The sequence below is a fragment of the Propithecus coquereli genome, unplaced genomic scaffold (genome assembly GCF_000956105.1).
Source record: "Propithecus coquereli isolate 6110/MARCELLA unplaced genomic scaffold, Pcoq_1.0 Scaffold98, whole genome shotgun sequence".
In the NCBI taxonomy this organism is placed as follows: Eukaryota; Metazoa; Chordata; class Mammalia; order Primates; family Indriidae; genus Propithecus; species Propithecus coquereli.
The window spans coordinates 2,237,688-2,262,958 of NW_012156173.1; the positions used below are offsets into that span (position 1 = coordinate 2,237,688).

Genomic DNA, 25,271 nt, shown 5'->3' on the forward strand with positions numbered 1-25,271 from the left:
CCTATAATAACATTCAATTAACATTAGCAATGTTTATTTTTAACAGAATTTGAAGTGATTTCTTTTGTCTTCTTTGAAAAAATGTGTTCTGTATTACTTGAACTTTTTATAAAAATGTGTGATTTCTAAACAGTAAAAATGATTTTTCCTGCGAAGAAAAATAGAAACCCCTCTTGATTCTCTTTTACAAATAGAACCAATAAACAGAAACTTTCCAACACTTAAATCTCACCAGAACTGCATATTCAGTGTTGATGTGTGGTACAACAGAAATATCTAAATTTGTCTAAACATATTATCTATTTTGTTATCTGATCTTTTTGAGTTTTTTGTTTTTCCATAAGCCTTTCCAGCTGTGCAGGACACAGGGAAAAACAGAGCTCCCCAGAACAGATGAAAACATTGAGACAAGATGTTTTTGTCTCTATTTTTCCATCGACCTATCCTCTGAATCCTACAATTGCTACAGAATGTTTAAAATAAAATGTGGCACTTAATTAGTCATAATACTGACAGCACAGAATAGAAGATTTGGGGTCATATGTTATATGATATTCCTTTTTAGTATTGTATCCTGAAAACCAGTTAGTAATATTCTTTTAAGCAAAACAGAAAAAAGTACCTAAACTATTTCTCTCTTTCTGATCTTTTAGCCAACACCTTGTTAGTTTGGTCCTCACTATAAGTCATGTCACTGTGATGATAACCTAGATCTGAAAGTCTGATTTAGAGTCTAAGAGGATGTCAAACTATCCCTGTTTGCTGACAATATGATTTTATATCTATTAATAGAAAACCCTAAAGACTCCACCAAAATACTCTTAGGGTTAATAAATAAATTCAGTAAAGTCTCAGATTACAAAATCAATGTAAACAAATCAGTAGTACCTCTATATACTAATAACAGTCAAGCTGAGAGTCAAATCAAGAACTCAATACTATTTACAATAGCTGCAAAGAACATAAAATACCTAGGAATATACTTAACCAAGGAGGTGAAAGATCTCTACAAGGAGAACTACAAAACACTGATGAAAGAAATCATAGATGACACAAATGAATGGAAAAACATCCCATGCTCATGGATGGAAAGAATCAACATTGTTAAAATGTCCATACTGCCCAAAGTGGTTTAGAGATTCAGTGCAATTCCCATCAAAATGCCAATGTCATTTTTCACAAATCTAGAAAAAATACTTGGTCAAAGCAATCTTAAGCAAAAAGAACAAATCTGGAGGTATCACATTACCTAACTCCAATTATATTCCAATTATACTGCAAGGCTGTAGTAATTAAAACAGCATGGTACTGGAATAAAGGTTGACACATAGACCAATGGAAGAGAAACGAGAAACCAGAAATACAACCATATAGCTATGACCAACTGATTTTCAACAAAGCAGACAAAAACATACACTGGAGAAAGGATGCTCTATTCAATAAACGATGCTGGGAAAATTGTATAGCCACATACAGAAGAATGAAACTGGACCCCTATCTCTCACCACACAAAAAATTAACTCAAGATGGATTAAAGACTTAAATGTATGACCTGACATCATAAAAATTCTAGAAGAAAATGTAAGAAAAACTTTTCAAGACATTGGCATATGCAAAGAATTTATGAGTAAGACCTCAAAAGTAAAGAGCAACAACAAAAATAAATAAATGTGACTTAAGTAAACTAAAGTGTTTCTGCACAGCAAAGAAAGTAATCAACAGAGTAAATAGACAACCTACAGAATGGGAGGAAATATTCGCAAAGTATACATCCAACAAAGGACTAATATCTAGAATCTACAAAGAACTCAAACAAATCAGAAAGAAAAAAAAACCCAAATAATCCTATCAAAAAGTAGACAAAAAACATAAACAGATTTTTCTTAAAAGAAGATAGACAAATGGCCAAGAAACGTGAAAAAATGCTCAACATCACTAATCATCAGGGAAATGCAAATTAAAACCACAGTGAGCTAGTTCCTTACCCCTGTCAGAACAGCCATTATTAAAAAGTCAAAAAACAATAGATGTTAGCATGGATGCAGTGAAAAGGGAACATTTACATACTGTTGAATGTAAACTAGTACAACAGCTATGGAAAGCAGTATGGAGATATCTCAAAGAACTAGATGTAGACCTACCATTTGATCCACCAATTCCAATACCAGGTTATCTACCCAAAGGAAAACTATTACAGCACAATTCACAGTTGCAAAGATATGGAATCAACCTGTGCATCCATCAACTGATGAGTGAATAAAGAAAATGTTGTATATGTACACCCCAGAGTACTACTCAGCCATAAAATGGAGTAATGAAATAATGTCTTTTGCAGCAACTTGTGTGGAACTGGAGACCATTATCCTAAGCGAAGTAAAGCGTCTCAGGAATGGAGAAACAAATACCACATGTTCTCACTTATAAGTGGGAGCTAAAAGAGAGATATATACGGTCATAAAATGGTGTAATGGACATTGAAAACTAAGAAGCGGGGAGGATAGGAAGGTGATAGAGACATTTAGCCATTGGGTACAATGTATGCTATTCTGGTGATCCTGGTGATCAGTACACTGAAAGCCCTGACTTCAGCATGATACAATTCATCCATAAACAAAAAACACCTGTACTCCCTAAATTTTTTTAAATAAATAAATAAAATCTAAACACATATTTTAAAATAAAGCTGATATTTTTGAAAAATACATTTAACTATGAAGTTAATTTTTTTGTGTGTGGGCAATGACATCTCACAACTGGACTTGTTCTGGGAAGCAATTCTCCCTGTCTTTCCAAGTGAAGAAAACCCAACTAGTACTTCCTGGAGGAGACCAAAGGTATAAACACTGACATAGCTTGTTGGGAAATGGAAGCTAAGCATTTTTAGAGGTTTCACACAATTTGTGCATAAAAGAAATTAATTAGGCCATAGAATGCATTTCACTAATTTTGTAAGCATATAGCTTTTAATGTCCATTTTCTTTTTAATAACCTGAGGACACTCAAGAAATGTGTCCATTTGTTTTTAAAGTTCTCTCAAATTAACCCTTGATTAGGAAGAATTTCTATTCAATATGTAAAAGATATTTTAAATGAAAAAAAGACTACTGAAGTCTAAGTAAGGAATGATGTAATATCAGTATTTAAAACCAAAATTATGTCCTAGTGTTTTTAAAATGACATTTTATATGATGTTTTGATTTTTATTAATATTTTATTTGCATATGTAATTATGTATTAAATATTTATTCATATTTATATATCTGTCTATATATATGTGTGTGTTATATATATAAATGTAGAGAGATATCAGAGACCAGAACACAAACCCTAACTCCCCCTTTTATTATGTACTATGTAATGTTGCATAGTTTCTTAATCCCTTAGTTTCTATTAATTTTTCCTCCTCTATAGAACTGGTATTGTATGTCCTACTCTAGGTATTGGAATTGTGTAAAAATAAATCAAATAAGATCACGCATGTGAAATGCTTAGTAAACTATTATAGAAACCAATTTACATAAGCATTTTGATATTTGTATTTTTCTAGATATAGACTTTTCTTTTGGTGGTCATTGGGTTATTTGGATAGGAACTGAGTAAAACGTATCTATGAATGATAAATTTAATTCGAAAGAAGAGAGTTCTTAGTTCATAATTTATAATCCATATAATATTTAGGAATAAGAATTAGGTCATATTTATATTCTTCAGCATCTACATTTTACCGGATCCACATTGGGTGTTTTTTACTCTGTCCTTAAATACACTTCCTGAAAAGTCTATGAGTATATTTTGTCTAATTACATCAGTTCCTTTCATTTTGAAAAGTCCTAATCATTAGAGAATTCTTCCTTATGTTAAAACAACTTCTACCATCCCCAAATTTCCACCAGCCATTCTAATTCTTCTCACTGATATCAGTAAGAATAGATAAGAACAGATACATCAGCATTAATATATCCCAAACACAATTCTCAATATCTTCCTCAGACACATTCCCCTAACACCTTCACACATCATCACTGAGCCTTATTCTTCTCTTACCCTGACAGCCTCCCTGAGATACAATCAACAAGCCTTGTGTGTGCTACTTTCAAAAGGTAACCTGAATGTAACCACATCTCATCAACTCTAGTGTCACCACCTTGGTCCAATGTCCCCTCACCCCTAAACTGGACAATCACAATAGTTTTCTGATTGGTATTATTCTTTCCGATCTTGCCCTCCTAGAGTTCTTTCTCAGCATAGTAGCCAAATTGACTCTGTTTACATCCTACAATGGCTTCTCTTTGCATTTAAAGCCCAAAGACCTTATGTTGCCCATTAAGTGCTGCATGATCTGGTCCCACCCACTCTCAGATCTTATCACTTCTTCTCTACCAAACTTACTCAGCTCCAGCCAAACACACCCTCTTGCTGTTCCTCATACTCACCACAGGGTCATGATGCTGGCTCTTCTTTCTGTGTAAAATATATTTGTAAATCTTTCTATAAGGCTCTTCATTATGTAGGTCTCTGCTCAAATACCACCACCCCAAAGAGATTTTCTCCGCTCCATTGACAATAGCACCACACTTTCTTTGCTGATTCAATAATCAGCATAATACCTACTACTACATAAAATTTTATGTTTATTTATTATCTCTCCGCCACTCCAGAATATAATCTCAAGAGGGCAGAAACAATATTTATCTCGTTTATTATTTTATCATAAATCATTTCTTTGATATGCTATTGTGCGGAATGAGTTAACATAGCAGGCCTAAGAATGCTAGCCTCAGAGAGGCCAGCTTGCAAGGATGACCCATGGCTGGCGTGTGGGAACTTAAATAGTAAACAATTTCCTATGGGATATAAAACTTTCTCTAAATGTTAAGAGTGACTCATTGTACCTAAACTGTGCCAACAATGCAGTTTATACTGAGCACCTGCTTTCCTTCTGGGAGTCCGGAATTTTGGTAAGTGGTAGGCAGAGAGCCCTATGTGGCCAGTCCCCAAAACCCTCTGAGCACTGAGTCTCTAATGAGCTTCTCCAATAGGCAACATTTTATACATGTTGTCACAATTCTGTGCTGGTGGAATTAAGCACACTCTGTGTGACTCCACTGGGAGAAGCCTCTTGGAGGCTTGTACTTGGTTTCCCTAGACTTTGGCCCATGCGCCTTTTGTTCTTTTTTGCTTTGTATCCTTTCACTGTAATAAATGTTATCCATGAGTACAACTAGTTTCTGAGTTCTTTAGCTCCCCCTAGCAAATCACTGCAACTGGGGGTGGTCTTGGGGACCCTGGACATAGCAATCGAGAAGCTTACCTGGTCTTCACAGTTGAAAGTAATCAAAAACAACAGCACATAAAAAATTTCTACAACATGGTAATAAATTGAATATGAAAATAAGCCCATCCTTCTCTGAAGAATATAACCTCTACTATGAAATCAGTTACTACTTACGTGACTGGTCTGTAGATCTCCTTAACACCAATGAACTGAAGTTGTTCCATGATGTCTGGAATACTTGCACATCGAGTAAGATTAATTCTTGGGTAATAAAGGAGGTATGAGAGACACATTTCACTCCTGGTGCTTAGTCCTCCCTGGAAATGGTATATTTTATTTACCAAAGTATGTGTTCCACCAATTCTGACATTTATAATACATTAAGTCATTAATGTCATACAGTTCCTTCCAGTATTAAACTTTAATAAATCTTAAAGCTGAAAAGTAATAACTCAAATGACAATTTGGCTTTTAAAAAGGCAATGACACATTTAAAAATTAATAGAATTATTTCCACCTCTTTAAAGGTTGTCTTTCCTATATAACCTAATAATCTCCAGAAAATTCTCCTGATGAAGTGTAAACTTCTCACCACAAAGAATATTTCAGGGAATCATGAGGATATTTGGTTAATATAATACCAATCAATCAGTTTGACTGAATCTTTTCCTGATTCAACTGAATTTTCCATAATCCTGTCTTCACGTGTGTAAACATTAGCAGCTACATACCACCGCAGAGAAAGATTTCACATTTTGAATCTTGGTAGCCAGTTATCTACTAACATTTAGAAAAAAATCAAAGACGCTTAAAAGAACAGGATCCAGAGTTACTACAACATATTATCTACCACATCTGATTTTCAACCAAAAATAAGTATTTCATGTAGCTTAATATTTGCTATGTATTTTTCATAGCTAACTTTTATCTAGTTAAGGCAATTCCCTCCTATTTCAGGTTTGCTAAATGTCTTTCCCCCGTGACGAACTTCAATTTTATGAAAACCTTTTCTGCTCCTATTGAGGTGATCATATATCTTTTTCCTTCAATCTCTTAATGTACTAGGCATTAATAAATTTTCTAATTTAAATCAATTTTACATTTCTTAGCTAAACACAAATTCTTCCTAACATTAGATTTGCATATAATGCAAGATTTGCTTTATCAATATTCTGTCAAAGATACTTCCATCAGGTGCACCTTACTGGCTTCTTTTATACTGTCCTTACAGAAGTTTAGTTTTAAAATAATGGGAAATTCACAAAATCAATTAGAGGAAGGTGTTCCCTCTTTTTGTGTTCCTGGAAGAGATTGAGTAAGTCATGAATTATTTGTTTCTTGAATGCTTCTTAGAACTCCCCAATAAATCTCTTGGGACCACCAGATTTCTATTTGGGTCAGAGGCCCTAGGTCATGCAGTTCATTCTTCCTTTGGAAGTCTGGATTTACCTAAGCCAGACTCGATTAGACAGTTACTGACCACAGGTCTTTTAAAAATATTTGGTGAGGAAAAGCTAAAAGACTAGAGGTTGCTTTTTATGAAAAAGTCAATGTGTTACATTGCAAATACTACTATAGTATCATTAGTTAATGTGAAGTCTGATAAAATGTTAAAATAGCCCTAATTTCACTTACATGATACTTAATGCTCAAGACTTTCAGAAATTTTGTTTCCACATGGGAATGACTTTTATTCTTTTTCTTCTTGAGTCAAGTTTATCTGTTTCTCTCCATAAAGGAACTTGAATAATAATAACTAAAGTTTTCTTACCCAAGTCATCTCGGCTCTATCTTTTGTGTTGTAGCGACACTCAGTAATTAGGTTATCTCCCTAAAAGATAAAAGTAAAAGCTTTCAGATTGAAGTTTTATGCTGTTTTGTCTAATATATTTGTAGGTCAAAAGTTAATATTCGCTCTATGAATAGATGCATCAGTGATTTGATTCAGGAGAAGACTTTCAATTTGTTTAATTCTAGGTTTGCAAGGATAATAAGCAAGCAAATAAACAAATAAGGCTCTCTGTGTTCGGGCCAGACTCTACAATATTCTAGCTGGATGACCTTGGCAAGGAATTGAATAAACTGGTTACAATTTTTTCATCCAAAAATAATGATAAAAAATATCACTTATTTTTGTACAGTTGTTGAGAGGAGATTAAACAATGTAATGCATATTTAGTCCTTAGTACAGAATAAACACTTAATAAATGCTAGCCATAGATAGGAGTTTTTGTGATCACCTCTTCATTTACATTATTTTCTTCAAAGCTGTTTAGTCATGTCTTTACTCCTTGGAACAGAATTATGAGGCAAATTAATAGTAAAGTATTGCTCTAGTGTTTTCCAAAGTTTTGAACATTACAGAACACATGGAAAATGGTACTATTTTTATGGCTCCCCCCTCAGGTAAATGAATGAAGCTATTCATGGGCCAGACCAGCCAGCCATCTCTGGGCTTTAGCCCTCGGATTTGTCCCCACTGTTTGACCACCCAGAGGGCCCAGAGATCAGTATCCCAGCACACTTACACTCTAATCACAGCACAGTTTATTAATTAATAGAAAGCTCTAACACTGTTTGGAAAGCCCTGAAATGACATAATAAAAGACAGTATATTCCTTAAGGACCTTGACAAGATCACCGTTTGTCAAACTTCATCTTTCTACCCTCAGGGTGTAGCAGTTAATTTATAAAAAGAATATAGACTCAATGCTGTAGATTGAAGGGACAGCCATTAGAAAAAAGAAGGCCCCTCTCCTCATCATAACTTCTGTTTTTTCACATTTCCCTTTACATGGTGCTATGCCTTCTCCCTGACAGTTCACCCCATCTGAAAGTCCTGCCCTCAGCATCACGTAGAAAAGATATTGCTATTACTCTCATTTCATAAACAGCATAAGAATCTGACTTTTAAGAGAGGAATAAGGGTAGAAAATTATATGACTATTAAGTTTCATGGTCATGGAATAAAAAATTTGAGAAAATAGTCATAAAATTTTTTAAAAAGCATTCATTATTGTAAGGCATAAGATTCTCTTCTATGCTTCACCATAACCTCAAGTATAGTTTTAAGCCGGATCATGCCGCACAGTATAATTAGCTACATTCAAATACCTTTACTGAATAAAAGGATTATCCTTATATGCATTTTTACTGAAATGAAACCTCTAAAAAATATCCTCTCTCTTCAAGACAGCATAAAGAAACAGAATAGGGATCTTTTTACCATTTCCAGAATTGCAACCGGAAGGATTGGTAACTGGAACATCAAGTGAAAAAAAGAGTAATGTTTACTGCTCAGAACCTTGAGTTTTTTGTTTTTGAGGTCTTTAAATTTTTTTTATTTTTTTATTTTTGAGTCAACAACTTGAATTGCCTCCGGGAATAGTAATAAAAATGAGTTTCAAATTTGGAAAACAGATCAAAGACATTCCATCTGGGTTGTGCAACACTCCTGGTGGGTGGCTTTAAGAATACAGATACAAGGAACAAGTCATTTCACAAGTGGAAACCTTGCTACACCTCAGCAGATATATGTCTCATGGCTTTTATAACAGTCAATAAAAAAGAACAAAAGCATGCATACTGGCAAGATTGTTTGTTCGTCCTTTAGATATTGAAACTCCTGGAAATTGAAGTCAAAATCGTCATCATAGGCGAGCAATTTCATTTCCTTCCCTTTTCGAAAATGACGCAGCCTGATGCCTCTGCCAGCCAGGTGTGCGTGGAGCAGAACAGCAAACACGTGGATTCCACTTGGCTTCTCGGCTTCCAGAGCCTGTGGGCCAAGCCGAGGAAGACCCGATTAGCCCAAACAGTACATGTTCAGACATTTTACGTTCAAACACACTTGGAGGGACAACTGAGAAGAAAACTAAAGCAACTTAAGTGAATGCTTGAGCTGCCAAACATTCTGAATTTGGATTATTCAGTGTTCTTTCTGTGAAGGAACATTTGCTGGGAGAAAAGAAAGGGAATTGAAGCCAGTCCCCTCCTAAATGTTATCTTGCTTTTCCTTCTTTTAGGAAGAAAAGAGGTAGACAATGTTCCTGGCATAATAATTCTAGTATGTTGGCAACCTGAAAATCCAAACTCTTAAAAGGAGAAATTATTCCCATTTTTCCAGATAAGAAAGGTGAAGTGGGTCAGTGCAATTAAATGAGTCGCCCATTTACAGCTAGTAAATGATGTCACAGAATTTCATCATGGCCTAAGAAACTCAGAAGAACATAATCTTTCCACTTCTCCAGTTTGTCATACTGTCCACAGCCACAGTATCTTAGAATATGTGAAGAATATAATCCATGTTGAAATATTTTCATTCAAAAAAACTATCTGAAAACAGTCATTATTAAATACTTATACTTGCTTTTCTCTTATCTAATATGTATTTGTATATGAGTTATTTTTGCTCTTTGGTGAAAGAAGGGAAGGAAACTATAGAAGAAAAGAGAAAAAATAAAAATGAATGATGGGAAAAAATAAATATGGATAAAAGGTATAGCAGAAAAAGGGACTACAAAAAAGGTAGAAATTGTAAAAGATAAAATAAAACGTCAATATGCAACAAAGGAGACAGAAGTAGGAAGAAAAACACCCTGCAAGGTATTCTTGTCTTCAGAATTCTACTCCTACAGCCTTCGAAATTTAAAAAAGCAGTCAAATGTCCTGCTGAAGTTGCAATAAAAGTTTCACGAAATGCCCATAAGAAAAGGATCAGTAATCAGTAAGCAAGGAATTGTTCACACCACAGTTTCTAAGAGCATTGATCAGTCTATGGGTGGCAGCTCACAGACCCAGATGCTGTGTACCTCTTCTAGGCATTCCAGAGCGCAGTGACCCTCGGACCGGAACTCAGGCATCCCTGGGGGAATGGTATGAAAGAGGCTCACCCAGAGGCCAGCCTCGATCACCCCAGCATCATATCTCCTTATATCCAACGTATGAAATAACCTCAGCCCAGAATTATCTATTAAGCCTGGAACAAAGGCACATAATTAAAAGTGAGTTTGAGTTCTTAAAAAAAGTGTTCCTATTCAGTTGAAATGGGTTAATTAATTTTCTTTAAACTTTCATAAGGGAAAGGAATATAAGCAGAGATGAATAGAAGACAACAGTCAGCTTCACAGAAAGGAATTAAAAGATGAGTAGCCATACTGCCTGCAACATCGTGGACTCACACACTACACCATGGGAGAAGCGTTATCTAGCTGTTGTAGTCCACAATTATCCAACATGAAGGCAAAATGAAAGTTCTAAAGTCATTCATTCCAATACAAAATAACTCAATAAAAGTTTTATTTTATATTGTTTTGAGGTAAAGTTCAACAACATTTATTTATTTAGTTAGTTCAATAACATTTGTTTATTTCAATAACATTTTATTTATTACAAAAACCCTGTGGTCTAGAAACTATCTGCTAATGGAGAAAACCAGTAAAGATTAACTTTCTTTCTTTATAGTTTGTCACCATTCTCTTAATAAGACACACTTCTTGCTATGACATATTTATTATAAGGAGGGAGAGTATGAGCCCCAAACACTGCATAAATTTGTCTTACTAACTTCAGAATTAATTGACTCCCTTCTGCAGTGGTGACTTATCTATGGGTGACTACCAGATTGGCCCTTTCCCCAGTTTGCTTTCTCGTCTCCTTTTACTCAATCAGCTTAATCAATTATTATCAATCATTCTTAAACACCAAGGTCTTTATATCAAATATTTCTCATTGTATTAATACATTATACACCCCTAACTCACACAGACATACACACCCACACAGACTCACACTCATATACACATTTAGAAAATATCTTTTACTCTGAATGTTTTAGAGTGCAATAAGTTGATACGGTTAAGTATCCCAATAATTGTCCCAGGAAATTCTTATCTCTTGACCTCCTTAACAGCCTTGCAAAATCCAAGCTTCCTTTCCTGCTTAGTGAGCTTGTTATTGTGAACATAGAATCATTTAGCATTTGCCCATTGACTCAAGCTTGTTTAGATATTTAGGGTCACACAAGAAACCACCACACACTGTGGTGTGACAATTAAGAACACTGACTCTGGAGCTTGACCATCCTGGCTACAGATCCCAGCTCTGCTTCTTATGAGTTGTATGAGCTTGGGCAAGTGCTGGGGTTTAAATGTTTGATCCCTCCAAAAGCAGGTTTGAATGTTTGTTGAAATTCAATTGCCATTCTGATGGTACTGGGTGGTAAGACCTTTAAGGTGTGTTTAGGTCTTGAGGTCTCTGCCCTCCTGAATGGATTAAGGCCATCATTTTGGAAGTGGGTCTGCCCCCTCCGGCTCTCTCTCTTTGTCCTTCCACCATGTGATGACATAGTAAGAGGGCCCTCGACAGATGATGGTACCTTGATTTTGGACTTCCCAGCCTCCATAACTGTGAGGAATAAATTTCTGTTCATTATAAATTACACATTCTGTGGTACTCTGTTACAGCAGCACAAAATGGGCTAAGACTGGAAAACGGCCATAATAGTAACACCGCTACCTCCTAAGGTTGATGTGAGGCTTAAATACAAAGGACTTAGAACACTGTTTGGCACAAATGAAGTGCTCAATAAATGGCAGCTAGTCCAAAAGCTTCTTGAGGCCAAAGACTGTGTCTTTTTCATCTCTGTCTAGTGCTCACACATATATCAGGGAATCAATCAATTGTTAAACAAATATATCATGAAAATCAATTCTCCTTTTATGTTATTACCAGTGCAGATATAAATGCATGACAATGCAGAACATTTATATTGACCCTAGGATTTCTTTTTACATATCTTGGAGAATTTTGTTTTATATTTTATATTTTTGTGATCCAACTCCTTCTAATATATGTTTGATAGGGGAGAAAAAAGTAAGCAGGAATTCCAGTTGGGTTTACTGTAATTAGTTTTATTAATTGTGTTAGGGGTCTGGACCACTAATATGTCATCTATTAACGAAGTAATAATTTACGAAGTAAATATAAAATGATTATTAAAAACTTTTCTGTAAACCTAAATTCATATTATACAATGTTTACTATGTTTATCATGGCAAAATTACTATAATCTAAAATTTGGTCTAATTATGAATATGAATTAATAGAGTACTAAAAAATCTTGAGTTCTACATTAACCTATTAGGAAAAGAAGCTTACATTCCATTTTTACATTGAAACTATAAGAAAGTCAACTTAATTGAAAACAGACAAGGCAAATGAATCAAATCTCATACTTTGATAATAAAGACTATAAAAGCAAGAAATCACATTAAATTTCTAAAGAAGTATGATACATTATATAAAATATTCTATGAATAACAAAATCAAAGATGTGAAATTTTTGAAAAATAAAAATTGCAATATAAGATATATTTAAGAATTATTTATATTATTATTGAAAATTATAATTTATGTGTTTCATAGACAGATAATGATCTCATGGGAAATCTAACTTTTAGAATTTGTTAATAGGTAATTTTATAAATGTTTGGATTTGTGAATGTTTTTTAAATTTAATTCATTTTAGATTCATGGTTCAGAGTATGGGATATGATTTGTGGGTGAAAATAAAAGTGAATTCAGAGAAAATATTAATATTTCATATGAATTACTTAAGACAAAAAAGATAATCTACTAGCTTGCTCATAAACAAAATAACTTTGGCACCTTTATAGAAGCATCACTCTTTAAATATCGTACCACGTTACCTCCCTTCATAATCTATTTTTCATTCTGCACCAGCCAGAGTAGTCTTTTGAAGATACTAATTTTGGTATTTGATTCCACTGTATTAGACTCTTCAATTGCTTCCCACTGCCTTTAGGATGAAGACCAAAATCCTTAACATGGCCTACAAGGCCTTAGATTGTTTGTTTCTGCCTTCATCTCCAGGCTTATCAGCATCTTTGTTCACTGCACCCCCAATCCCGTTAGCATCTCCAGTCACCAGACGAAGAGTTTGATTCCTCAACAAAGACTTTCTAGACCATCCCCACCACCACACACCCCTGGCTAGATTAGGTCACCAGTTAAATACTCTCATAGTGTCAGGTACCTCTCCTTTGGATCAATTGGCATATATATAATTTTATATTAATAGTGTGATTATTTGATTATTTCCCATTCTCACTGGATACAATTTGCATAAGTGTAGGAACAGTGTCTGTTTTTTACTCACATTGTGTCCTCAAGCTCAGATCTGGGACATAGCTGGTGCTCAGTATTTGCTGAATAATTGCACAAATCAATATAAAATAATACCTTGGAGTTGCTTATGTTGATAATTTCATATTAACTCTATTAATTGGGCAGTTTTGAAATATTATATAAGTAAATTCAGAAATCAAATATACATCCCTAACACCTCCTTACTTCAATATTGTATTACACAGTATCATTGCATAAGTATTTCTTGAGTATATTTATGACTTGTCTATCACAACAAAATGCTTAATATTTTTTAGTGTAACAAATGTTAGCTTTTTCATCTGTGCAGTTAGAAAGAAAATGTTTCATAAGTACCATGAGATTAATGTATATCACAAAAGAAAAAAATCTATTATTCTACTTTCTGGTAAGTAGTATGCGAATGTTTTTTTAAGATTAGTGAGCACATATGCTCATTTGCCTGGTGCTGGCTAATGCCTATTGTTGCAGTGTAATTATGAATATTGAATTATCACTTCAAAAAGTATCCTAATTTGGGTGATAAATTACAGGTTTCTAACAATGGCTGCTATTTTGTTTCAACTCCATAAAGACAAGAGTTACAAAACTGTTTAAAAGTCACAGGTAAAATACATGAAGAATAAACTCACCTTCCTCATATGTCGGATTGTCATAATGGACTTCCAAGAGCACATAATGCGGATCTAACGGGGTGCCAAGGGATAATCCAACATGAGGTGGATAGGAAAAACCCTAAGTATGGAAAATTCCATGAGACAGTGTCCTTTGAAAGTCGCTGAGAGCTCTGCTCCATTGAAAAACCAACCATTCTCAAAGATATTTCAACCTTCTCAAACTCTATTAATCTATAACTGATGAAATAAAATAAAAATGATTTAAGGAAAGAATCTCTTCCTATGAAAACGGAAATAAGCTAGCTGCATATTAAAAATAGTGCATAGAGCTTTACTTATAAATATTCAAATTATATTGGTGGTTAATTAATTATGTTACATCTCAGTAATCATTAGCCCCACCTCTCCACCAATGGCCCAGGCAAAAATCACGGTTTCACAGGTGAGGAAGGCATCAGGCATGTTAGGGTGGTAGCACTCGTGGCCAGAGTCTAGAATGCTGTCGTTGAAGTTGCTGCTGCACTGATAGAGCAGGATGTGGTGGATTAGACTCTCGTGGCCTCTCTGTATCACCGGCTCAATCTACACAGACACAAATGAGAGGGAAGACGCGATAAATAAAACCACCTACAGCATCCTACAACAGGCATGAAGCTAGCATAAATGTTATTGGTTTTTCAAAGGAATATTCTTCTCAATTATGTAAAGGTTATACGGTTCAAGTATAATTTGTTCTGGAGATGATGACAATGGTAATGATGATGACAACAATGTCAATAACAAAGATGAGATGATCATTTATTCCAAGAATCATAGGACTTTATTAATCTGCTTTTTTTGTTTGTTTGTTTTGTTTTGAACTCACCTTGTTTCTCTTCCCCATTCTGCAGAACAATTGTTTCAAAATTTACATGTTCTCTTCTAGGCTTTACCTTGCCTTGCTCTTCCTCCCTCTTATTTTTATTTTTCCACATGGAAAAAAGAAGTCAAGCCTATGGGAACAAACTCTCTCAGTCTCCCTTTCTTCCACCTCAAAAGCTTACGTTTGCCCATTCATACTGGAGGTGAGAGACAATGTCTTCTTCTTCTATTAGCCATGATGCTGAGCACAAGGTAAGCTCGATAATGAATATATTTATTTTTGTGATTAAGATCAAATTCTAATAGCGATTTTTTTTTATTAGAATTTGGAAGAGAAAAGAAAACATTGGTAGTGATGTGCTCCTGTGACATTGCTCAAATTAGGACGTGGAAACTAGAAACCAGTTAGAATAGAATGGTGGTCCTCATTTGGGGTTTTGAAATATTATATAAGTAAATTCAGAAATCAAATGTACATCCTTAATACCTCTTCACTTGGATATCGTATTACACAGTGTCTCTGTAAGTTCCCTTCATTAACACCTGCCACTTCAGTCCAAGAACCTGAGAACCAACTCAGAATGAGCTAAGCACATCCTAAATCCCAGATTCCTATATCCAGACCAAATGGGAGCCCTGTACTTAATCCATGTGGGCTGTAGGTGTTGCCATGAGTTATAGGGTTCTTTTTTTTATTCTCAGCGTTCTTTAATCTTTCCTTTGACTGATAAAGCAGCCATGGTGTGCTCCTAAATTTCCAAGAGCTTAGTTGCCTGGGAGCTCATCAGTACTTCTGCTTTTAGACCTAACTACTCAAATGCAGGCACTGCATTTTGAAACCCCTGCTGGCTCTCTACTTAAAACATGCATGTTTAGATGAAGTATTTTCAGCTATTTTCTCCTAGGACTTTCCATTTTTCCCATAGTTTTTCTCTTTTCTATAGGAAAATCTAAGCAGCCAAAGGGGGAAAGGTTATGCAGTGGGTAGAGGTCTAAATGGGCAGGCAAGGAATTCAAGTTCTTAAATCCAGTTTTCTTTTGTGTTACATAGTGAATCATGCCACACCTAAGCCACACACACATTTTTAACATCATATTCATGTAAATAACATTGCACATGGTTTTGTCTGCACTTGTCTTGTCTTTAAAAGGTCATGAGCCCTGAAGGCAGAAACTTTTCTGTTTTTCTTAAAAATGACAGTTATTGTTCAAGCATGGTTGCATAAAAAACAATGATTGCACAGAAGTGTAACCCAGAATTTCTACTAGAATTTATTTTCTACATCTAGTCTCAGCTTTCTTGTAAGAGTTGATTTATTTCGGTGCCTCAGTACTCCATGGGGGGCAGGGAACTGCTAATATGTCAATAGTGAAATATTCAGGCACATGTGAGATTTTTGCTAAGTGCCTTATAAGTTCAGGCAGAACCTTAAGCTCTACAAGGTAGGTCCTGAAAAGAAGCCTCTGGGGCAAATGAAAGTTGGCTATTGCCACGGCAGCTCTAGAAATTAGTGGCCTTCACTGAGGCATAGGAAGAGGGAGCGAAGACGTGTAATGCTGGATGGTACCCGACTTTGGGGAGTTTCAAATAAACTGCTTAAAAGAACCTTTTAAAAACAAGGTTTTTTTCTGTGTTTTTTGGAGGCAAGGGGTGGTTTATATAAAGTGCTGAAATTAACACCAAGCTGCCAAGCTACCAACGCCATTCTTGAAATTATAATAGTAACATCTATCTTTCATTCTGCATCTACTGTCTTCCAGCCACATATTAGTTATTCTACATATTTCATTTAATACTTACAACAAATCTGTAAGATAGACATTATTGTTCCCATCTTACAGATGAGAAATCTGAGATTCAGAGAGATTAGACAACAAGCTCAAAGTACCACAGCTGGGAAGTGGTAAGTGGGATTTGAAACCAGGCTGGTCTGACACCAAAGTCTGTACTCTTCTAACTGCAACGCATTATTGCAGGAAGAAGTGTTGGAGATGCGCCGAGGACCCTGATAGTTGCTGTTAGTGGAGGGGAGGATGAAAGTCTTCAATAAGGCAAGTTGCCGACAGCTGTCATTAATGAGGGTGATGACACCACTAGCCAGTACTAGGAGGTGCTTCTGGAAGCCACTAGTAAGGACCACCACACACTGCTGCCATCAGAGAAGCAGCACCAGAGTGGGAGTTTTACACCTGGGGAGGGGTCTCCTGGCTTCCCTGTCACCCCAGTCCAAGTGCCCCTTGGCCGCCAAGGCAAGGAGACAGACGCGTGACCTTTCAATGTGCTCTTTCCTAAAGAGGCAAATAACAAGATTTGTCTTTGAAACCTGGTGAAGGCTTCAAGGAGAATTAAATTGTAATCTGAACTACAGATTACAAATCGGGGGTACAGCCTAAACATGAGGATGTCCTAAGAAAGAAAACCCACGCATAAAAGAAAGAAACTTTCTGCAAACCTGGGCATTGGTCATGAGAGGATAATATAAAAAGGCTTAGACAAAGCAAAGCCCTTGGCAAAAGGACGCAAGAAATGAGAAGGAAGATGAAAGAAAAAGAAGTGCGTGGGAATTATATGGAAGGATAACCATGAGTTAAGGGGATGTTAACATGGGAGGAAAACAATGCCTCATTATCAAATTCCTGAAGAATAGAAGAAGAATTTCTGGAGAGGGAAGTTTAAGACCATCATGAGGGATAACTGAGACACCAAGAGTGTTCCTTTAGGATGGGCATAACCTGTTAGTAGAGGGAACAAACTGCAGGAAATGGGAGCACTTTGATCAGCACAGGCCGGGGCCACTGGCTCACGGTACTCAGTGCAGAAGGGACTTCTTTTGAAAGCCACTGAGCATTAGCAAACTTAAGAATCCGCATGATTTTGCAGATTTCAAATAGCCAATTACCTAATAGCCAATAACACTGGCTGAAAGAAACCTATTTTTTGCTTAATTTTCCAGTACCAGGTTGAAGAGTGCCCCCTTAAAATTCATGTTCACCTGGAACCTCAGACTGTGACCTTATTTGGAAATAGGGTCTTTGCAGATTTAATTAGCTAAGATTAGGTCATACTGGATTAGGGTTGGCCCTAAATCTAATGATAGGCGTCTTTATAAGAGAAAGGAGAGGGAGATTCAGACACAGACACATACAGAAAGCAGGTGGCCGTGTGAAGACGGAGGCAGGGGTTGGAGTCACGCTGCCACAGCCAAGCAATGCCAGAATATGGAAGAGGCAAGGAAGGATTCTACCCTAGAGCTTTGGGAGGCAGCCTGGCCCTGTCCACACCTTGATTTCAGAATTCTGGTCTCCAGAGCTGTGAGAGAACAAATTTCTGCTGTTTCAAGCTACCCAGCTTGTGGTCATTTATTACAGCAGCCCTAGGAAGCTAATACATTCTTAATTTTCTATCCTAAACTAACAATTTGAAGATTGGTACATTTGTTCCTAGGTCATGATTGTCCCTGCAATTGTTTGTTACACAGACTCATCACAAACGTACATGTTTTTCTTATACAATTGAAGTTAAATAGGTTTATTTATAGCTAAATATAGGTGTACCTTGCTTTAGTTGTTAATTTGGGGGGGTAAAAGGGCAGGGAAGTGCCTTTCTTGTCTCAGTATACTAAGCTCTATGTGAGAAACACAGGGAGGTTATTAGAGCTCTTTTGAGCAATTTTCCTATACTCACCCTTCCAAGTCTACCCATTTAAGATGTGGCTCCCTGCTTGTTAAAACATGAGAGGATGAGTGGAACGTAGCTCTCCAAAGGCAACGCACAACTCAATAAATTAAAAATTAGAACAAAAGAGAGAGGCGATAGTTGGAATCTGTAATGAGCTGGAAATTTTGTAAATCCCCATCACTCTTCTTCCTGCCCGTTCTTGTTGCTGGCACCCTGCTGTATATATCCACCAGAGGCACAGGTTGCTGCCCACGTAAAAGCCCATAATGCATCTCTGACAAAAGCCATGCAAAGGTCAGCTAGCTCCTAAAGTGATGCGTTACCTATGGGAACATTTCAGCCAGAACTAGTAGTAGAGACGGATGATTATGTGATCGTGCTGACATGCTCATGTGACAATGGGAGGACAGAGGTATCTGCCCCCCTCCCGTCTCCTCCTGTATCCTTATAGCCTCATCCCTAATGGGGAAGGCTCCTTTCACATGACAATATATCCAATTTCTGAGAGGCAACCAAAATGAGCAAGAGAATGGCATCTTTGCCCCACAGGAACTCCACTCTGAAGAAGGTCAGGGTTCAAAGCAAAGCCTGATTTGCTGATGTGCTGTCAAGGGGCCACAGCATGAAGGGACTTGGCAGCTAAAGACCAGGAGGTGATGGCAAGAAGAGGTCAAGTGGGATAGAGATGAAGAAAAGGGAAGAAATGAGGCAGAGGAGGCTTCTGGAAAATAATTCACCCCTTACTGCAATCCTGAGTTCTCATGGGAACTACCATCTTTTTGCCCTGCCAGCCACAATTGGCCAGTTCAGGAACAGATGCCCAGCCTGTCTTGGAAGTTTCTAAACCGTGAAAAAGAATCCATCTTCCTCAAGAAGCTGGACACTGTGAGGTTCAGCAACTCTCAGGGAAGATGTTTCTTAGCACATGGAAGAGCCAGGCTGCACTGGTGAGCTATGATAAAGTCAGCACACAGAGAGGTATCAGAGACAAGACAAGACAGGCTTGGCAGAGCTCGAATACCTCATTTAAGTTGTTCCTGAAACCAGTTGCATCTCTGCCATCCTGTGGTTTATTTATTCAACCTTTCCTCTTAATTAATAAGTCAATACATTCCTTTCTTTTTCCTGATCCAGTTCAACTTGAGTTTCTGTTACTTGCAAACAAAAGTCCTGATTAATAATCAAATACTAGTAAGTGTGTGTCATCTTCAGCAATGTGAATTCATGCATCTACTACATGAAATTGTCTTTTTTCTTCTCTTTAGAACATTGTCAGATAAAACTGCTATTGTTTTATTCTTCCAGTTTATTTACTATTCTTAATTGGATCTGGGTAAGTTAAAAACAAAGTTACTTCAGTAAATGCCCTTGAAGAGTGATATGGGGGTGAGGCGGGAAGCACCTCCTCTAATACACACAAATGTCTTTCTCCCTGGCCTACTGATTTCTGAATTTCCACCTAGGCACTTAGCATTAAGGCTGTTTTACCTGATGAATGTGCAAGTACCCTTGAGAAAGTAACACATTATGATTTACAGTCATTTATTTTTGAATGTGAATTAATTAGGTCCTTTTGCCAAACAGCTCAAGAATATAAAACAAGCCAAACGCAACAGAAAATTACCTTTAAAAAAGTTTATAACATTGCATGCTTAGTATATATACTGGTCTTTGAATTTTAATAGATTATTCATGAGCTCTAAGGTAGCTTCTGGCCTTATGTTAACATATATATTAACTTTTGATTAATTAAATTATTCAATAAGCCAGAGATCATCCATAACTCTATGACACTTTAAAATAAAAGTAGTGGTCTCCTAGAGGTTGCGTCTTGCCTATACCATTAACCAGCTGCGTGCCATGCCACGAGTAAGTCACATCCTACTAGTTCTTCTTTTCATCTGGCTCTCATCTATACACAGATTAGATGAATATATATTCACCGAATCCTCAAAACAACCTTATGAGCTTAGGTAACAGAATTATTCTACTTTTTATAGATTCACAAAGTAGAGCACATGTAAGTTAAGAAACTTGCCCAATTGTTGGAGCCCAGATTTGACCCTGGGGCTCTGGATTAGAAATGTGCTCCCAGCCACCACACTGAGAGACCCGCCTCTTTACTGACAGGTAGAGATGGGACCATGCCAGTCCTCTACCAAGATCACTGCAGGTCCCTTTAGCCTTTTCTGTGCACCCATCGCCCAGATTCTGTTCTAGGTGCCTCATTTCTAATCACTTGCACCTGTGACTTTCCTCAGAGGACTGATCTTGCAGAGAGCAAGTGCCAGAAAACATACACTCCAGGTGAAAGCTATGGGAATAGTAACAGCCAGCAACTTTGCCTCAGATGGGGCATGTTCTCCATGGGTTTAGGCTGAGGTTGGAACTGCAACTGAATCACACCTTTCTTTGCTCAGCAGCTTCTTCCCTTGCCTAACTCTTCCCCTGCCCCAGGCCCCACTTAATATTTTTTTTCCTGGCACTAATAAATCAATTGCACATAAATCCATGTCTCAAGGGACTCCATTTTGGAACTCAATCTAAGATAAGTAACACAATGGAAGAGCATTTTTTTGAACACATTTTCTTGGGTTTCAGTCTTGTTTTATTACTTTCTAGCTCCCTCTTTCCAGCTGCTTAGCTTCTCTCTAGCTCAGTTTCCTTATCAATAAATCAGTGACAACGAGGCTTCTTATAAGATTACTTGAGAATTAAATGGCTGATACCTATAAAGCAATAGGCACCTTGTAGGTGCTCAAACAATAATACTAGTCTTAGTATTATTATTATAAGTTGGAATTTAATTAAATTTTTCACATCATACCCTCATAAGACATTGAGTAAGTCTATACAAGTAATCTATTCACAAGTTCCAGTATTTCAAAATCTAATTTTGAGGCTTGTATGTCACAAATATTCAGGCAAAAAACATTGGCATGGTTAAATGTGTTATTGCAAAATATGCAATCCTATTAAATATATATTTCTGTGTACCCTCTCAATTTATTAAGGATTTGATTTTCTCATTTGTGTGTATTAAATATAAGACTTAACTATATGTTCTCTACAAAGATATTGTTTTCTGAAATACAACCTCCCTCTTTTCTCCAAAGGCAACTTACCTATATTGACACTTCTCAGATGTGTATATGTATGGTTTTTAATATAAACTTCTCTTATCATTTTGAGCCAAAAATATTTTCTCTTAAGAGATGTTGCTAACTCATTCATTCGTTCATCCACTCAACTGACAAACTCCACTGCTCTCCCCCGCCCCAAAAATATTCCATCTATATTTATCTACTATATGCTTTTTGTTAGGTGTCAAGGGAGGAAACAATAAAGCATCAGATATGAATCTGATAGTCATATGATTCATATTCTAGAACAGTAGAGAAGCTAAGGCCAGAGAATGATAATTTTTGGTTGCTTTTCATCATCAATTATTCCAGAGGACTTTCTTGTCGGGATCCTGAATTTCTGAGCTACAACATTTGGCTAAGAGTAATCCTCAACTCCCTTGAGTGGCCTAAACTCACTTATGGGATCCCCCACCCTTGACATGAGATGAAATTGGTCCAATCAAAGGGAAATTCTGGACCTTTACGTGGTGACATGGTGGCTTCTTTTCCCCAGATGTGAAAGAGAATGTGAACAACCTCCAGAGTTTATTCTGCCATTTCTCTCTCATAAGAGAAAACACCTAAGGATGAAGACAGCACAATGTTAAGGGCAAGCTCAGAATGCAGCTATACCTCTGGAAATATCATGAACCTCTAGACTAAGAAATTTGCTTCAAATAAATCCAAGCAACACACAGTTGAAATAAAAATGGATTTGATGCTCTTAGTAACTGTCAATGACAATTATTTTCTTCAGTCGCCTTTTGTTTCTTCCCCCCTCTTCAGCAATGAAAGCTAAAGTGACTACCCAAATCTGGATTAAGTTGGAAGCTTTGTTAATCCAGATTTCTGGAAAAAACAAATACAAAAAAGGAGTTACCAAAATAACTAATAGCTCAGCCTGGTTCTATAATGCATTTGAAAACCAAGTATTAAGAGGTGGGAACTTTAATAGGTGATTAAGACGTGAAGATGGAGCCATCATGGATGGGATTAGGGCTCTTACAAAAGGACTTGGGAGAATGAGTTCATTTTCTTGCCCTTCCATATTCTATCATACAAGGACACAGTAGCAAGGCCGCATCTCGGAAGCAGAGAGGAGCCCTCGTCAGACACCAATGCTGGTGCCTTGATCTTGGACTGCCCAGCCTCCAGAACTGCAAGAAATAAATTTCTGTTCTTTCAGAAACCAGTCTAAAGCATTTTGTGATAGCAACACAAACAAACAAAGACAGATGTTTAGGAACTTGCCTTTTGAATAACACTCCAGACCCCAGCCAGATAATCTTACAAAATCATCCCTTTCACCTTGTTAATCTGACCAGTAATGTTCAATGGCTCTACATCACCCATCCTGCAGCTGATAAAATCAATACTTCTTTTTCTGACATTCAGGGCCCACTGTCACTGGCTGCATGTTACCTACACAGTCCCATATGCATGAATTCCCAGTCATAGGGACCCCTTCCCTTTATGCACCAGATTCATTCTTACTGCCACAATTTCATTCATGCTGTTTTCCCCATCCAATAAGTCCCTCTTACTTAACTTTGCTTATTTAAAACCTATTCATTTTTGAAAGCCCAGGTGTTGTTTTCCCTGGATGCCACCTCTGATTATTTTGGCACACATTTGTCTTGTTTCTCTGAACTTCTTTCAGAAGGCAGTACTGTGTGGTAGCTTGAAGGCAAAGACTTGGTTTGGAATCCAAGGTCTGACGTTTACTAGCTGTGTAACCTGAGACAAATTATTTAACCTTACTGAAACTCAGTTTCCTTACTTATAAAAGAGAAATACAGATGAATTTTAATCCATTATAAAAATTAAAGGAGAAATGTGTCTAGCACATAATTTGTAGTAAACATTAGTTTAAAACTATACTTAGTTTTATACAAATTATCACATACTCAATGTTTTATTGAAGGCAATTATTTCATATATGCATTTTCTTTTCTCCTTATTTGGAGTGGCAACTCATTGTTTTACCACTTTCTGCCAGTTCATTACATGGAGCTGGCTTTTTCAAAGGCTTTATTATTTGTGTGTGCATGTATCTATAATTAAGGAAATATTAATATAACATGAAGACTAGATCTTCTTCGTTTTTCTTTAACATGCTATTGCTTATATTTCTATAAACGTGAGCTGTTTTTAGATGATAAGTTGAATTGTTTTTTAGGTTAAATTGCATTTCAAATTCTGTAAATTTGTAGAGTCAAATATGAATGCAATTCATATAACGCAGATATATATGATTTTGCTTTTTCATACTGTAGAAAAATGGTTCATAGAAATTTTCCAATAGCTTTTTTGGTTGATACATGCTTTTCAATGCAGCAATATATCAAAGGGGTGAGTATATCTGGATTTCTGTCAGTTGCACATGGACGACCATGTTTTATGGAGGATGAAAACTGCAGAAATGGGTAATATCTTACAGGAACATAGTTCCACATCACAGAATGACAGGGGAGGCAGAACGATGCAATAATTAAAGTTGCTCAGCTAAGTGTTGCTTCCAGTTTAAATTTAATTAAAATTAAAACAAGAAAAACTATGTATCACAGAGAGAGGAATGAAAATAGAAACAGAAATAGACATAAAGGTATGTGATTTCATATGTATGGAAAATTTCAGAAAAATACAAGAAATATTAGTGATAGTCTATGCAAAGTGGAACTTGAGTGGTAGAAATTAGGACATTTTGCTTTTCACTTTATGACCTTCTGTATTTGAATTTTTTATAGTGAACAAATATTAACTTTTTTATAGTGTATTTTTTAAAAGTCTAGTTTTATCACTTACTGATTGAATGGCCTATGACAACTTAATTAACTGGATGAGTCTATTTCTTCCCAAGGTGATCATGAGAATTACATGAGAAAATTCCATACAGTATAGGGTCTATACAAAACACTCATTAAATGTTGGTTCTCATAATTCCCATCCCTAATCTATCTATGGTATTTCCCTGAAAATTATATTTGTATTATATTTATGGTGTGTTATCATAATTATATAATAGAGTGTCCAAAAAACTTTTGAAAATATTTGTTTTCCCAATACTGAGTCGATACAACATAATTTATCTGCTATTATAATTTTTTAATGTGGAATTTGTATTTAGAGTAATAATTGATTATGAAGGGATTTGGAGCGAGGTTTATAGAACAACGTATTTTTCCTCAGAAAAACCAATTATATCTTCTGTTTTCAGGCTCTGAGAATAATTAAAACAGTTTTTTTGTTTTGTTTTGTTTTTTACCTAAACCCGCTGTCAAGCCTTCACAACCCATATGACAGATGCCAGTACATGTGACTTCATCCCTGACCAGTCATATGTCCTGATGGGGGGATCCCAGCAAAGATGCCAAGACCTTTCTTTGGTTCTGCCTCAAACATTTTCTGTCTTTCTGGGTTGTTTTTGCTTTGGGGTCTCCTTTGAAGTTACAGTTGCTTGTCTGTTTCTTGTTGTGGTGGTGTTGTTGGGGGAGGGATTTTTTTTTTTATGATTTCAAGGCCTAATA

The 25,271-nt window shown here is 36.3% G+C and overlaps 1 protein-coding gene across 1 annotated transcript in view; it reads right to left on the reverse strand.

The window, feature by feature from the left end:
• Positions 1 to 25,271, reverse strand: part of MOXD1 (monooxygenase, DBH-like 1) — a 122,870-nt gene that overhangs the window by 22,107 nt on the left and 75,492 nt on the right. The window contains exons 5-10 of the mRNA XM_012665188.1: positions 14,482 to 14,661; positions 14,095 to 14,197; positions 10,087 to 10,253; positions 8,862 to 9,053; positions 7,047 to 7,106; positions 5,450 to 5,592 (exon numbers count right to left, since the gene is read on the reverse strand). Coding sequence (XP_012520642.1) covers positions 5,450 to 5,592; positions 7,047 to 7,106; positions 8,862 to 9,053; positions 10,087 to 10,253; positions 14,095 to 14,197; positions 14,482 to 14,661 — 845 coding nt within the window. The remainder of the gene's footprint in view (positions 1 to 5,449; positions 5,593 to 7,046; positions 7,107 to 8,861; positions 9,054 to 10,086; positions 10,254 to 14,094; positions 14,198 to 14,481; positions 14,662 to 25,271) is intronic.